Source organism: Furipterus horrens, unplaced genomic scaffold (assembly GCF_987537825.1).
Source record: "Furipterus horrens unplaced genomic scaffold, mFurHor1.1.pri manual_scaffold_3, whole genome shotgun sequence".
Taxonomy (NCBI): Eukaryota; Metazoa; Chordata; class Mammalia; order Chiroptera; family Furipteridae; genus Furipterus; species Furipterus horrens.
In genome coordinates, this window is record NW_028327173.1 from 205,479,644 (window position 1) to 205,496,413 (window position 16,770).

Sequence of the window (16,770 nt, forward strand, 5' to 3'; positions counted from 1 at the left end):
AAAAACACACTGGTATTATTTAAATCTTGAAAAGAAAAAGACAATTGTTCCTATACAACTCTACAAGTGGATGTGAAGCAGAACTTGATAAAGAAGTTTTCATCGTATTAAAGTGTGCGTTTTCATGGGGCTGCGGAATGAAACTATCTAACTGGTCGTTTCTGCTACAGCTCCTTGGGTCAGCATCTGCTCGAGTCAAGCAGACTGAGGAAAGAAACAGACGACAGGACACGCGGTGAACATGAACAGACCAGCTTTATTGGAGATTTACTCGGCTACAATTATTAAAAAAAAAAAAGAAACAAACAAAGCAATTGAAGGTGGCCGACCCATAAGGTGCAGACTGCAAATTTCCGCAGCGCGACGAAGGCATGAATGAATTACATCACGTTCCTTAAAAACACCTGCAGCTTGTCATGGTAAATGTTTTATTGTCAATCAAATTCTACGTTAGTTTTACTTGGTTTTAGTCATTTTCCTTCACTCTATCTACAGCAGAAAAGCCAGAAATGTTACTTCCTGTTCACATTCGCAGTTTTGCGATGCAACCTGCTGCCGCAGTGGGCTCTGAATACATCTGTAAAATTTAAATTGTCTGTGGTTGGTGTCCAAATAAAAATGGACTGGGAAAAAAAAGCAATTAATGATTAAAATATATTTACACGTTAGTTTTGCAAGATCATTTTCACCGCTAGTGGAAAATACCATAGTCTCGATGCAGATTCCCTAGATATTGCTACTGGCGTCTCTGACAACTTTTAAAATCACTTTTAATATTCTTGGTCTTCAACATCTCTTAAAAACTTTTCATGTACAATATAAAATAAAGACATTTATTTGGAGATAATTAAATTCCTGAAAGGTAATCAGTGGTTGGAAAAATACACCTAGTTAAATGTAATTAAGAGAGCCGTGCGGGTCATAAACGTGACACGGGCTTCTCCTCTGCAGGGAACGCAGACCGGTCAAGGACGCAGCGTCCTTTCAGATGCGGTTTAAATAAAAACACAAGGTCTCGGTCTGGTGGCTTCAATTTTGTGTGAAAGAATTAGATACCCTAACAGAGAAAGATAGAAAGTTTTCCATCAGCGGGGCCCTAAGGCTGAGCTGCGGCGGGTCTGTGTTTGGGTCGCCCCCTGCCCTCCGCAGCCGCCCTCTGATGGAACGGCGACAGGGCTGCCTGCTGGGCAAGCCGCTGTATTTGTGAACTGAACCAAGGGGACCAAAGCAGCCCCAAGCCTCCGGCGGCTCGGGCAGGGTAATCTGAATCTTTCTGAGGGCGAGCTATTATTAAGAAAATAAAAATATTAGTATTTTAAAAGGTAATTACAGGAGTGTTAGAGGTCATTCTACATTTAATCACTTCACATAATGTAAAAGAAAAAAGGTAACAAACATTTTAAAAACATAATTAAGAGTTCAGTCAACAAGTCTTCGTCACACTTTCACAAACAGTAAAAATGCCATAGACAAAAGTGATCTATTTAAGTTGTGCAAGTATGTGACACATTGCAGGCATTACAACGATCTTTTTCAGATTCGGTAAATCGAAACAGCAGCGAGGCCAAACCCTTCCCCTCTCAGTGAAGCCTATTTTCTTTGAAATGAGGTAAAGCATGGTACCAAGTGCAATGCTCCTCTGTGCTACATGAACAGAAGGGGGGGATTACAATACAAAATGCAGCATAGTTAGGACTGCGGAAGGTATGTTAGAAAAGGAAGTAAAGACATTTACAGTGAAGGTTCAAGCCGACTGACCTCCACACAATCATCATGAGGACATTCTGTAGTTGCTTTTCAAGACGGGCTTCCCCAGGCCTTCCCCGGGAAGCTGGGGCCACGCGGGCCCTCCCGCAGGCAGGGGTTCCGCATCACATTCGGTCGCACATCGCAGTCACGGGAAAAAAAGGGTGACACACACAGGCGGGAAGTGGGGCAACACAGAGTGATTTTTTTTTTTCTTAATCAATGGATGCAAAACATTTCAACAAGCTAAACAGGGGACATCTTTACAGCATTTAAATCAGCAGCACAACAGCGTCCCTAACCATTTCTAGGTCTAACTCATTTTACCTCAGAGTAACCAGGGGATCATAGAATGCTTCGAAGTGAGCCGCAAATTAAAATCAGCTACTTTTCTCCAGCAAAGAGAGAGAGAGAGAGAGAGAGAGAGAGAGAGAGAGAAGAAAAAGAGGCGGAGGAGGAGGAGCAGGAGGAGGGGGACGGGAGGGGGAGAAGAGAGAAATAGCTTAAGTTTGCTGTTGATAAAAACATTTCGAATGGTAGCGGGAAATTTGAATCCCTGAGAATGTGTGACCTAATCATTTCCAAGTCTGATCTTTTTAGTATTAACAAAAAATATTCTTCTTAAGGTTACAAAATATATTGAGGCATTTCTCTCCCAGTGGGAATTGTAACTGTGGAACAATCTGATTTTGGTGCCAGGAGGCGAGGGAATCCCTGAACCCCGGGATTGGTGCATTAGACACAATGCAAAGCCTAAGCTCCTGGCAGCAGGTAGTTTATAAATTATTCAGAGATTTGTGATGCAACTTCATCACGAATCACCCTCACAAGTAAAACTCACATCCAGCCTTACTTATCCACTGTACACGCTTACAGTGATACAATTCAAGAATTGCTTGGTTTTAACTTGCCAGGAGATCTTATATTGAGATATTTTTCAAAAACCGAATAGAAATCTAAGTTCCCAAATCAGAATTCAGTATTCCGAATACAAGTCCACCCAAACTAATTTGCTCGAAAACTCATTTAATAATTTAGATCCATTCCAATTCAAGCTTAAGGCCGGAGACGACAGACCATGGAGGGGCCCGGCAGCCCCTGCACTCTGGTCTCCTCGGCTGACAGCTTTCTGGACGGCCCGAGCAGAGCCGCTCCTCCGGGGGCGGGTGTGCGGACAGGGCGAGGGGCGCAGCCTTCAGCTGCAATTTACAGCGTGAGGAAAGCGCTGCGCGAAGCGTCGGGTTCAGAGCAACGCGCTAGAAAACGTTAGACCCCTCTGCTCAGCCTCCTCCAACTCCAAGCAAAATGAACGGGACACACTGCGCAAACCCCGACGGGAAGGTTGGCGGGAGTGCAAGACTGGCCCACAGCTTTTATAAAGGTAAATTAAGAGGTATTATAGGTACAGTGCAAAAAAAATTAAACTTCAAGCATAATACATAAACATAGCACCAAACAGGGGAAAACGCATGCCAAAGAAAAGAAGAACTGAGGTATTTAAGTGAAGAGTGCCTACCAGTCTAATTAAAGAAACAGGCCAATGCCTCACGTCTTTTTTTTTTTTTTCCTTTTCCGAAGATGGAAATCACAAGCTGGTTTATCTAAATTAATGAGCTAAATCACAGATGTATCAAAATTACGGCAGTTTATCGCAAACATGAGCTTCGGGGCATGAACAGCACAGCTTTGGTAGGTGGAATGCACATGCACCACTGTGGAAAGTACAGTAAGAAACTCAGGTGAGAAGACCGAGGGGAAAGGTGCTGGGTTTTGCTTCCTTAAATAAGTGACCAATGGATTATAAAATCTGCAGCATATTTTAGGTGCGATATGTCTAAAATTTATTTTGTTAGAGAAATAGCCTATAGGGCAAAATTATTTGCCACAAACAGCTTCCATCCGTGGAACTACCTAGCAGGAGGTTTCTTTATTTAAAATTGGGTATTTAGCCAAAGATCATTTTCAGTATGGTGTTTTAAAAAAATCCATCAGCTACAGATTCTGGTTTTTTAAATGTCATCAGTACACGTGACAGAAATCCTAATATCCTGTTTTAACATAAGTTACGACTATATTAGTGAGTCGTGAGTATCACGCTGTCGCAACAGCTAATGCATAACAAAATGAAGGGAATGTAAAATTAGTTTGTTCCAAAAAAGATCAGAAATTAAAGACTGTCCATGAGGATATTACTTTTAAGGCAAGAACCTTTTTTATGCAAGACTACGTGGCATGAGAAAACTAAAATTGGATTCACCAACACGCCAGCCAATGTGCATGAAGACCTGTCCCTTGCTGTGAAGTGCCCGAGCGCCTGGGAAACATCACCTTACACAACAGGACAAGGAAACGAAGAAGACGACTCTGGCACGCGGCCCCGCCGCTGCACACCGCCGCCGTGGGACGGGCGCTGCAGCACAGACCGAGGGTGGTACCAGGGCTCTGATAGCACCCTAGGGACGGTCTGAGGTTTCAGCTGCGGGGCCTCCTAACACTAAGCAAAGGTGACAGAGATTAAACTAAAACAAAACAAAACAAACCCCAAATCTGTCAATAATTATTTTGAACACTTGCTAAATGTCATCATTAAAGCACTCTTGTGATTTAAACAAAGCAGAGGTGAGGAAAGAAGACAAGATTGTGTTTGCGCAAAAAACTAAAACTACAATTAGTTCCAAAGTTTTTATACATATGTTAAATGTTTTATTCTGTAATCTATCTTGTTATCAAACAAACTTGAAATTCTGCCTTCAATTCGTTCCGCTCAGTATCAACTTTAAATCATCCTTTCAATTTAAATATTTCCACCTTAATTCTGCCTTTTTTTAATTTTAAAAAGGGGTTTCAGCTGTTGGGAACCTGAGGTTGATTAGCTTTGAGGCTTCGTAGGGCTCTTCTCGCTGCTGCGGATTTGGCGATCCTGTAACTGCGGCCGACACCTTTAAACTTCCCCTTGCCGACTACTTCCACGGTGACTCTGACCTTGCCGTCATAAGTCCTCTCAGCCGGGCTGTAAAGAGGCCAAACAGCTTGAATTAGCAGTCAGAAGTATTTATTATGATTGTCAATCAGCACAGAGCACGCACTCCATCCACAAGCTGAGGCTGCACAAAGGAAGCGTGTGCCAGGACTCCCTGCACACCCGCGGCAGACGGGGCGGCCGCTGCTTCTTTAATTCGGCTTCACTTTATGAAAACAAAAAGAGAAGTCAATCAGGCTACAAGCGGGAGCTGCAGGAGAGCGTGCCCCGGTGTAAACACTTTTCAGGATCACTCACGGACGGTATCTTTGAGAACGTCCCCCCTTCATTGTTAGGTAAGTTAATTTTTTCCGTGCACATTTTTGCTTACCTAAATTTGGCGGTTTCTGGTTCCATTTCGAGCAATTCTCGCACAGGGGAACGGGGCACATTTGCAGAAAATTTTTCTATAATCAAAATGAAGGAATAATGTAAATAATGCCCTTAAAGTTGTTTTTAATTTTGACTTTGTATCTTTCAAAGGGGAGCCAACAGTACCTATGAGTGGCCGCATCATAGGGTAGTACACCTGCCACACCATCTCCAGTGACATCCCGCTATCCATGTAAATGGCACCAGCGAGTGACTCAAAAATATCTCCCATGGCCTTGGGAACTTCAATGTCCTCCTCCTTCTCTTCGTCCTCCTCAGACCTCCTAAGCTATTACACAGAGAAAAGTGACTTGTAAGCAAAAAGGACAGTTTTAAAGGCAGCCCGCTGAGGTGTGTTTCTTCTCTTGGCTGTGACTTAGTGCATCGTTAACAAAGGTAACAATACCAGCCACTTACAGCATGCCTACGATGTGTAATAGGATCTTCACAACATTATCTTATCTAAAACTAAGAAGTGTTTTCAAATGTCTCAAGAAAAAACAAAAGAAAACAATCCCCTCCCATTTAATATTCTATACCCAGCAAAGAAAAAATGAATATTTCTAAATAAAAACAAAAACAACTTCAACACAAAGTCAGAAATAGTCAATACATGTATTTAAAAACTTCAAATTCACTTGCCATCAAAAACCTGTTATGTTGATGATTCTGCCCCCAGCGGCTTGGCAGGGACTAAGCAGAATACCAATCGGCACGGCGCTGGAGAGGACACACGCCGTGGGTATAAACTGCCCCTCTTTTTGGCTGGGAGAGTCTATTTAGGAGATATTTTCCTCCAACCTCCTTTTCATGAAACAATACATGCTCACTATAAAAGAGGACCTGACACACAGTGGGTATTCAAATTCACAGAATAAAAACTTCCATACGTATCAAAAACCTTTTAAAGGTTCAAAATTCTTTGCCACAGCAATTCCATGTCTAGAAATTTATCTTAAGGAGGTAACTGGATATATAAGCATATTGATCACATCCAGGTTTATCAGAAGTCCTAACTAAAAACAACTTAACTACCCGGCCACAAAGGACTATTAGATACATTACATGACGGCCGTATGTTGACTAGCGTGCAGCTACTGAAAGTTATAACGCAAAATGGTACATGGAAAGTCACCCACAATCATTGAGTGGAGAGAAGAGTTAATAGTACACTATGAGCAACAGTATTACATTTGATATATATCTACATCTACATACATTAGCAATACTACATTCCGAAATGTTAATTTGGGTTATTTTTCAGGTTGTATATTTGTGTAACTTTGATTTCTTTTTGTTTATTTGTATTTTCTAAACATAAATTCCTTGTTAAGAAGAAATATAAAGCAGGGGACAGTGATTTCTAACTAGACTGTTCAGTGACACAATGTCCTATATAACATTTATCATGCTGACTACTGGAAAATAAGATAGTTATTGTTTCTAAAGAGTATTTTAAAACTTATGAAGTTTAATTCTCTCCTTTTACAGATAAGAAAACTGAGGCCCCGAAAGGTGAAGAGACTTTCTTAAAATCAAATAGAAAAGTCACACCATGACATTTCCAGTCAGCTTTTGTAACTGCTGTAACTGTTTATATAAACAAAGGGAAGAAAAAGAATGAACAAAAGTGAACAGAACCAGTATGTCCCACTGTCATTTAAAAGAGAATTTAAATCTAATTTTAGTGACCTCCTCAAATTCTAAATTTAAAGCAGCTGTACAGAATGAGTCCACAAATAATGCTGACTATGTGTGAGCTGCTGGCGGGGCGCACACTCAGACTGCTGACCGTGGGCGGCGTGCGTGGGAAGGAACACCGCCAGCGGGCCTCTCTCCCGCACAGATTCTAGGCCATATGCACAACTGCCTGTCTGTGGCGATACCCCAAAACCAAGACCCTTCATTTCCCACGGGAAGTCAAGAAAACGTACTAAATCCCCAACAACAGTTTAGTGCAATTAAAAAAGGGAAGGTACGGACCAAAGAAAGAACAATTCAAACAGCTACCAGAGGAATTTATCCACAAATTCCTATACTCGTTCTAAGAAGTTTATAAAAATAAGAACAAAGGAGTCAGAAGGGAAGAATCGGACATGAGGGCATTCCCCTGGTCACCCAGGAACGCAGACGGGTGGCGGTGAGCAGAGAGGGGCGCTGGGAACACCCGAGCAGCAAGCACCCTTTCAGACGGGACTGCAGAACAGCCCACAAGCACGTTAGAATTAGCTCCATCACCGGGGAACCTTTGGCTGAACTTACAGGAGAAGCCTCTCAAATTCCAATGGTTAGAAATGTAGAAGCTGGGTTTTTAACTGAGGTTTTCCCACTTCCAGTAGAAGCAAAAGTTATATTTGTGCTGTTCACCTGAGACATGAGCAAATCTTCCTGCTCCGTCCTAACAGCAAGGCAGAGCAAATCAACATGCGGCGCTTTCCCTAGGTTGCGCCTCCTGTCGGGGAGGGGGCTGCACTTCTCTGGAGGTCCCAACGGGACCAGGAAAGGCACGATGTCTCACTCCTCCGGTCCCCCTCCCCCACTGTGGGCGCCCAGTCCCCATGTTCCCCGGGACCGTGCAGGCGCAGCCAGGGCGCTGAAGCTACCGAGAGCGCAGTGGTCCGGCAGGGATGCGCACGGAGCACGCTTCCCAGTGGCACTCACCTCGGAGTCCATCCCCTGCATCTCGTTCTTCTCGAGCTGGAACTGCACAAAGTCATCGATGACGTGGAAGAGCTCGGGGGACACTGCTTTGAAGTACTTATGGTAGTCGTACTTCACGGCCAGCGACGCGAAGATGGTGTTGTTGACCAGGGCGGAGCGCAGGTCGGTCAGGACCCCCGGGGAGTGCTGCCGCGGGTCCTCGTAAAGGTGCTTGGTTATGAGGTAGTCCAAAATCGCATCTCCCAGGAACTCTAAGCGCTGGTAACAATCTGGGGGAGGAGCCAAAGCGGAGCCATGAGCCTGGGCAAAAGCCACAGAATAACTGACAGACAGGTCTGCCCTAGAGCCATTTCAGAGACTTTCGTTTGGGTTCATTTTCATATATATTCTTCAACGACAACATCACTTAACATTTCATACTTACTGAAGCCTCTGGCAATTAAACTTTAATGGCATATTAAGTACATTTCTTATATATAAGTTGGGGTTCTAAAATCTTTAAGTGGCCCGAAGACAAACGGCTCGTCAAGGAAAAAACCTTTCCCAGGGACGCCACGATCCCTGAGCCACGCAGGTGCCGGGCCCTGTCCTAGCGCCCCCATCACACACACTCCGTGAGGCCGGACCCTGCACACACGCCTCCCCCGCCCCGGCAGCTCTGCGGCCATCCCCGCACACCGGCTCACTCACACGCGGAGGTGTTTAAGTGACGCCGGGCCTCGCCACTCCTGGATTATATCTGTTACACAAGGGGACAGTTAGTACAAGAAGACTCTCTTTTCAACTTAGATTAGAAATGCTGAATTTGACACAAACCAAGAGACTGAGGAAAGAGTTGCGAAAGTGAGCCAAGACCCTGGGCAAAAGCAGCTGGCTGCCAAAAGGTGCAAAGTTACCAATATTAACCAGCACCTGAATTTTCTCTGGGATTAACAAGAGCCCATTCGACTGAGGACACTGAGCAGGGACAAATGCAGTGACTTGCCCCAGCAGCCCCAGTGGCTTAAGAGGCAGGGGCTGCGACAGGCCAGCCACCAGGCCCCACCCAGGACTGTGCAGCCGACACCCCCGCCTCATTTCTTCTCCCCCAGGAAAGCGGGCCTGCCTTCCCCCCCGCCTTCCTAGGCCAGAGCCTCATTTTCCCCCTTTTGGCTTCACATTTTTCAGACCACCTTCATCTACATTGTTTTTCTTATACAAACTTTATACTTCGCTTTGGTATCCTGGATCCAAGCCCTTGTTACTCTGACGCAGAAAAAAACACGTAGACTCGAGCTGCGTTTAACAGGCTGGAGCCGATCTGAGTTTTTGGGTGCCTACCCGTCCTCCCATCTCACAGACTGGGAGCGCACGGAAGGAGGAAGGGGGACACGTGGAGCGAACCCAGAGCAGAAGACGACAGCCGTCACAGCAAGGGCAGTGAAACGTCCGTGGGGTAGTTCCTCATAATCTATTCATCTTCAGACTTACAAAGGCCGTGAGAGCGGGGCCTCTTTTGTTCAGGAAGGATGATAAAAGGGTGTGGAAATACACGCAGCATAAACAGATAAAGCAAGGCCCAAAGGCAGCACTGAGCGGGCCTCAGAAGGCACTGCCCCGGGAAGCGGCAGCAGCAGCGGCAGGGCAGACCGCGCGGCCCCACTCCCCTCGCCGCGCAGCGACACGCAAGTGCAGAAGGGGGCTCTCTTCCGGCGATCAAAGGAGCCGCGCATGCTCCCCAAAGATGCGGAAATTAAAGGCTCCTTTCATTTTTCGTTGCCCACCCCCCCCCCCGTGCAGATTTAGCACCCGATCTGTACACGCACAGATCATTTTTTCGCAAGGCCAAAATAATGCGATTAACACCTGGTCTCCCTTTCGGAGACGTGAGCGGGGTCCGGGGCCCTTACCAGTGATAGTGTTGTAGTGGTAGGAGGCGTGTGTAAAAGCCTGCAGAAGGTAAGCCTTATTCTTGAATCTGTAGTTGATTTTCTTCTCAAAATTTTCAAAGCCTGATATCAGGTGATTCAGTGTTTTATCTGCGTCTGGGTGATCAAACATACACCTGGGTGGGATCTTCAAACAGCCGTACTCCAAGTCCTTAAACACAGCAGGGCGGGCGCTGGCTCCGGGGGCGGCGGCACGGCTCCCTGAAAGGCTCTTTTGTTGGCTGCTGAGACTCTCCCGAGCAGGGCACACGGCCTGTTCCCGATCAGTCCTTTTAATCACCGGGAGCACCTTCAGCCCCAGCGAGCAGAGGAAGAGCTGCGCGGCCCTCTCACCGCAGCTGGTCAGGTAGCAGCCCAGCAGGGCCTCCACGCAGTCCGCGATGCTCTTGTCTGCGATGCACTGCTCCGTGTGCAGGTCGTAGGAGATGGACTGCTTCCCCGCGTCAGCGCCGCAGTTCTCCTCGGACGGGCTCCAGAACCCCACCACGAAGTCGTCCTCCTCCACGGCTTTGCTGGGGTCCAGGTAGCACATCGCATCCCAGGAGCTATAGTCAAAATCCTCAAAGTCGGACGAAAACGGCATAGTGCCTAAGGAGGACTTTCTGGGCATTTTCCATTCATATGCAGAGTCGGTGGTTGAAAATGGAGAAAGAGGAATTTTCTTTACAAAAGCTCCCGATCCCATTAACATGTTGTCTATAAACTTGATATGTTCCTGATCGTACTCCAGGAAGTCATCTTCGTAATCGGTGTCCTCCTTTGGAGCCCTCCACATCAGGCCCTCCTCCTCCTCCTCCTCCTCCTCCTCCTCCTCAAAGGCCTCGTCCAGTCTGCCGTTCGCCAGCATGCAGTCCTTTGTCTGCAGCAGGGGAATGGGGAAGGAGAGGAGACATAGCTGCTGTTTTTAAAAGGGTCTGAGACTCAATAAAAGCACGGGTTATGGATAATTTCAAATGACAACCACAAATACTAAAAGGCAACTTTAAAATCACGGCCATTTGTTTTCAATTAACATAAAATAAGTTATTTAATCATATAAACAAGGTAAAGCATGTTCTTTGAATGTTCCTTTTCTAAGTTATAAAACAATCTTTATCCAGTATGAAGCTTTAAGTTAAGGATTTTCTACATAGTATATGAAGTTAAAATTAATGTCCACAAGGCAAAACCTCAGCTAAGAAGTCTAACTCTGGAAACACAAGTGAAAGCGCTCAGATGCCGATCGGAGATCTTCAGTTCTGCTGACAAAGTTTTAAAAACATTTTCAAATTAATAAAATTAAATTCCAGACATAGAAAAAGCACTATCTTTGCAACTAAGAGTATACTATGAAAACAGATAAAATTACTTCTTATATCCTTTTAACATCAAAAAGGTGCAAGTTTTATTATAAAGTTTTTGTCCCTATGTCTACATAACAATAAAAATGCAAACAGTTTCAGGATAAAGTTTTGCTCTTATTTCTACTTTTTATATTTGCTACAATGCAAAACCAAACTGCTTTACTTGAAAACTAAAAGCAATCACGGAAACTTCCAGCTGTGAATGGGAGAAACTACGTCCCGTGCCCGCCTGCCCCCTGCCCCCCTGAGCTACAGTCACCAGGGTATCGGAGGAGAGCACTGGCAACAGCAGAAGAAAGTCTACACTAACACGAAACACAACAATCCAATTCCTGTCAGGTGACCTTTGCTAATTCCAATTTCTTTGGCAAAAGCTTATTTGTGAATGACAACCTTAATAATGGGCTAGGATTCAGTAATAACTTTTTTGCAATGCTAGAAAGATGCCAATTTTTTGCTGAGTAATAAAATTAAAAACAAACAAACCCGAAGACTTTACTTTGGAGGGAGAGGCAGGAGGGTGTGCTTCAATTTTGATACTGACAACTTTCCAGAATATTCTGAAAAAAGTTTTCAAACCTTCTGTTAAGCACTTTTTAAATACTATATTTTCATTTTAAGCCAGACTCAAAAGAGATACACACTATAATTGTTTGAAAAGAAATAAGAGCAGTGAGCCAAGCCATATACCTATAAATATCTGCACTTTTTTAAATTAAAAAAGTTTATAAAACTTTCTCAGGAATAAGGAAGAACACCAAAAGAAACTGGAGTGGCAGACCTCTAGGAACTATTTCCTTCTTCTTAAAAACCCTGCACTTTCCAGGTAACATCAGATGTTTTTGACTATTGTTTTGGTCCTTTTCTTCAGGAATCAAACCTGTGGCTTTTTGCTTTCTGGTACGATGCCTGACCCACTGAGCCATGCCAGTCAGGATAGACTGAGTAATTTTCAATTAAAAAAATCCTTACGTATCTTTAATAAGGTGCTAACAAAAGCTACAATTGACAGAATTCAAAAAAAAAGGGGAGGACTGGGTTTCATCAAAAATAAGTTGTATGATATCAGGCAAAATTCTTAAGTTTCTGCATTTCAGGTTCTTCATCTACAAAACAACGGAATTCTGCCTCCCTACATGGTTTGCAAGAGCACTTCAGCGCTTTAAAGGTAAAACAGCAGCCTGAAAGCGAACTTTCTACCTGAGTGCCACCGCCTTCGGCATCTGTATGCCATGGTCACCTAAACCTCGCTGCTGAGGGGCAGGCCTGTAGGACAGGACTGAGATAAGCATATGCTTTTCAGTGTCGTGTAAGAGCCTGTTCAATACGCATAAACTATTCAGTGGAAGACTACAGTATTTTTAATACAGTCAAAGAACGAAAGTGCCAGTTCATCTGAAATGTCAAGAAAAAGCACTGTGTGCTGCATCTTTAAAAAAAATTTAATCAAAATGACATGTCAATGTCAACTTTATGCTAATTTTTTAAGTTAATTATATTATGAAACAGTATTTAAGAAACAGTATATATTTTTTACTAGAATAATTTTTGTAAAAATATAATATTTTCTCTAAAATTCTCAGAATCTATACATTTTCTTCTAAGGTTCTACCCATTTTTATATTAACAACAAATGTACTTTTTCTAACCCAACTTATATTAAAATATTCTAATGCTTCCCCACATGAGTTTAATTTCTATAATAAGTCAAATACTGCATGACTTAAAAATATATTCAGTAAAGAGGTAAAAATCCAAATAGAGTCATAGAGCATGCAACCTGGAAATACTCAAGACAGATCTCAAGGACGGGCATGTCAGAAAGAAGATAAGAGCATGTACATTTAGGAAATATAGCCTGTGAAGGAAACAGTATTCTCATTGTTGGCCCGAAGTAAAAATGAAGTAACAACGAACCAGTTGATCGTTGGCACAAAATAAACGTCCGAGCGATGGAAGTGCCTGTGCCTGCGCCGCCGCCTCTCCCCGGGCAGGGGCTCTGGGGCCGCTCAGCCCCCCTCGCAGGCCGAGGCTCCCACAGCGGCGCCGAGGCCTCTGCGGTGCCCTCTGCTGGCCTTCAGGACAAGACCCCACGAAGCAGCTGCAGCGAACGTTTGGAGTCTTCTGAAGTCATTGGCAAGACTGAAACTATTTCCAGAAAACTACAACCTTTATGCACGAAGATTTATTCACTATTATTTTTAGGTCACAAGAGAAACAGTGCGGAAAAATCCCTGAGCTGCAAAAGCAGATTTTATTGATATTTCCTTATTTCACAGACTGGAGCGCACAGGTCACTGAAGAGTCATTTCATTGAGCAGAGCTAAGGATCTCCGAAAAACTATAATATGTAACACTAAAGCGAAATGTTGTGGGGTGTCTTGTTTTTCTTTTTCTTTTTCTTTTTGAGCCATAATATCAGATACTCTTAGCCTCTGGCAAATAATAGAAATTGTCTTCCATCAAAATTGCAAGAGTGCTTATAAATGCAATGAAAAATCAGTCTGTAGTTATTAACTCAATATATCAAATATCTACTCAATTATATTCATACCAGGGAAAAGAAACAAAAACTTAATAGAACAAAATTCTCCCTATCACCAAACAATAACTCCTTCCAGTTATGAAAAACTTACCAGTTCATCTTTTTCCCATTTATCTGCGTTACTTTTGTCTTGATTTACTACATAACCGGGAGGAAGCCAGTTCACAGGGGGGTCAAATATTGACACCACCATGCGGCTGGGCAGCCCCTTCTTTTTCCCAAGCCGATACAGATTACAGTTGCTGACCTGTAGCAGAAAACATGTAGAAGACAGTTACTATAAATGATCCCTGCTGAAATTCATACAAGGTATATTAACATGTTTTTACCCAAATTACTATAACTGGCCATCAATTGTAAAGACTAACAGAAAATATTAAATCCTATACCCTTTAGTGTAGATGACTATTTCTGAATATTAAATGAAGATTAAAAAAAAAAAAAACCTGATGTATATATGCAAGCTCCTTGTAAAGTCAGAAGAAAGAGTTCAATTTCAACCTTTCAAAAGCCCGAGCTGATGGTATAAAATGCAAATTGCTAATTGGGGCTATCAGAAAAAGTATGCACATAAGAAGTCCAAAATGTCACAACACTCTCAACAAAATAAAGTAAAAACTGGCACTGAACAGAGCTAAAATAATTTCATATTGCTAGAACCTAAGCCACAAATATGATTTCAATTGTAATGTTTTCTTAAACATTATTCTTTTGTTTCAGATGGCATTTCAAGATAGTTTCGTTCAACTATTTTAAAACAGAGCCAAAGACAATCAGCAACAACTCCCATGTTTATTTGCATCAATAAAATACTGTTCTGTTTTCCCTAAGGTCTCCATCTACTCCCTAATTTACTCAAATTAATGCATTTCTGTCTCATTTTTACTTGGAAACTAGGGTCTAGAACTGTCAACCTGATTTTTGTTTTCTAAACACTGGGTTTCCTTTTCTTTAAGGACTTCAGGAGCCCCTTTCCCACACACTCAATACCAGGGGACGAGCACCCGCCCCAGGAGAGCGCTGGTCAGGCACTCCTTGGAGGACAAAGCCAGCGAGACAGGGAGCGGGGCCCGCAGCCAACACGCTGGGAGGGACAGGAGCCCACCCGACACACGCCGTGCTGCAGGGCCTTCCCACGCTGCCTGGGACGGAACAGCTCGAAGGAACGCTGTTTCCCTTTCCGCACAACGAGAACACACCATCCCAGAGGCCAACGAGAGGCTCAAGTGCTGCAGGGCCCTGAAAGGGATGGAATCACACGCAGTCGACAGAAATGGTTGGCAGGACAGAGGAGGAGGAAGGAACTGAGTGAGGGCTTGCAGGAGGCTCTCTGGGGGCCAAGCAGAACTCGACACAGGAAGCGGGTGGCGCTCGGGGAGCCCAGCCACGCGGCAGCACAGGGCCCAGGTGGAGAACGAGGCACAGGAAGCCCGGAGATGAAACAGGCTCCCCTGGGACGGAGCGCCCTTGAAGGCTCTGCACCCGCCCAAGGGAGTTGGGGAGGGTCTCTGCAGGCAGCAGGGAGGCAAAGCTTTCTGAGCAGGCGAATGGATGGATTTTCAACATATGTGTCTTGCTTATCTTACAGAACACATGGACTGTTCTTCCCAGTCACTCAGTCTCTGATATGTCTTCCTGCAACCACCCCCAGGAAACCTCACTCATCCTCAGCGCTTCAGTATCACCTGGGTGAGGACAACGCCCCCAGACCGTAACGTAGTCCTAAATTCTATTCCCCGAACATTCCACTTCAGATTCCACGAGGTCTAAAAACCCAACCGGAACCCCGATCCCTACATTTCTGTCCACCTCACCAGCAGCACCGTTATCACCCCAACCTTCCAGTTTACACGGCCGTCGTTACTGCCTCCCGCGCCCCCACACCCCAAGTCTGTCCGTCTCCTGACCCTACTGGGAGGCAGCAGAGAAGGCGGTGAAGGGCGAGGGCCCCAACCTCAAACACGCTCCTGACTACACCAGACGAGCCAGACGACCTGACATGACCCACTGAAACACTCCAGGCAGTTCTTCCATCTGCAAAATGGGGACACGTCGTCTCCCTCTCAGGGGCTCATTGAAAAGATTAAGGGAGATGTGTAAAATGCCCAGTGCAGTGCCTGGTGTCACAGGGTTAACGGCAAGGGGAGGTCAGTGCAATGGCGGCGAGCAAGGTCTCTAAAGCCAGACCGGCCTCTCGTATGCCTACTTGCCATGTGACCCTGGGCAAGGTAACCTCCGCTGCTCCCAGATCCTCATCTATCAAATGGAACCAGAGAGGAGTGTCTGGCTAGAGTAAGCACCTCCTAAGTGTTGGCTAAAATTTTTATTTCCTCTGAAATATCACCCCCCCCCCCCCCCCCCGCCCCAAGCCCTTTCCTTACTGTCAGAACTCGGATCTATCCTATTTTCTGCTTAAGCCTGGACTTCTTCAAAGCCTAACTGATCACTCAGCTTGGTTTGGTCTTGCTTTTCAACTCTTGCTGCATTCTGCGGCCACACTGATGACCACTTAAAGCCACCACTTTATTAATAGTCACAGTCCCTTATGCAACGGGTGCCTTCAACAGTGTCTACAGCTTTCGAAGTGCAAATCCCCTCACCGAGCATGGAAGATCGTCCATAACAGGGCTTCAGCTCACCTCCCTTTTCAAGCCTTTTCTCGAAAACGCCCGCACTTCCGCTGCCGCCACATCTGATTCACCTGCTGTCAACAAGCTGCGCCACTTGTCCCCTCCACATACGCACTGAGAACGCACCTCTTCTGTTAACCCCTCCCGAGTGCTAAGGCTAACTGGCAGCTTCCCAAGTTACCTGCCAAGGAGGTGCACGTTGCCTTTTGACGCCTCTGATCATCATTAAATCTCTTACCTTCGTTATTTTTCTTCCTTAAATCTGATTCCACACTAAATTCAAGAAGCCACCCTTCCTCTGGGTTCCCCAGCACAGCTTACTCAGAACCCCAGGGCCCCTCTCCTTAGGCTGGAGTCCCTGAGCTCGGGGAGGGCACCGCTCTTGCCCACCCCCAGTCCCCCGAGCCTTGGAGACAAGCTGCTCCGGGGAAGCCCCGTGTCTTGTCCACATGTGACTGTCTTGTATGTCGAGGCAGCACCCTCCCAGAAAAAGGTGTCATTCAAGCAATTCACAAGCTTTCACCAA

At 44.9% G+C, this 16,770-nt stretch overlaps 1 protein-coding gene across 3 annotated transcripts in view; it reads right to left on the reverse strand.

Moving 5' to 3' along the window:
- Positions 1 to 1,337: 1,337 nt before the first annotated feature.
- The window catches only part of DICER1 (dicer 1, ribonuclease III), a 65,800-nt gene continuing 50,367 nt past the window's right edge, over positions 1,338 to 16,770 (reverse strand). For 2 of the 3 annotated variants that reach the window (XM_090271358.1, XM_090271359.1), the window contains 6 exons: positions 13,706 to 13,861; positions 9,688 to 10,585; positions 7,799 to 8,067; positions 5,264 to 5,426; positions 5,097 to 5,172; positions 1,338 to 4,756 (listed from right to left, as the gene is read on the reverse strand). In XM_090271358.1, the coding sequence (XP_090127484.1) occupies positions 4,591 to 4,756; positions 5,097 to 5,172; positions 5,264 to 5,426; positions 7,799 to 8,067; positions 9,688 to 10,585; positions 13,706 to 13,861 (1,728 nt within the window). In that variant the 3' untranslated portion in view covers positions 1,338 to 4,590. The remainder of the gene's footprint in view (positions 4,757 to 5,096; positions 5,173 to 5,263; positions 5,427 to 7,798; positions 8,068 to 9,687; positions 10,586 to 13,705; positions 13,862 to 16,770) is intronic. The other variant, XM_090271361.1, reaches the window with a different exon arrangement.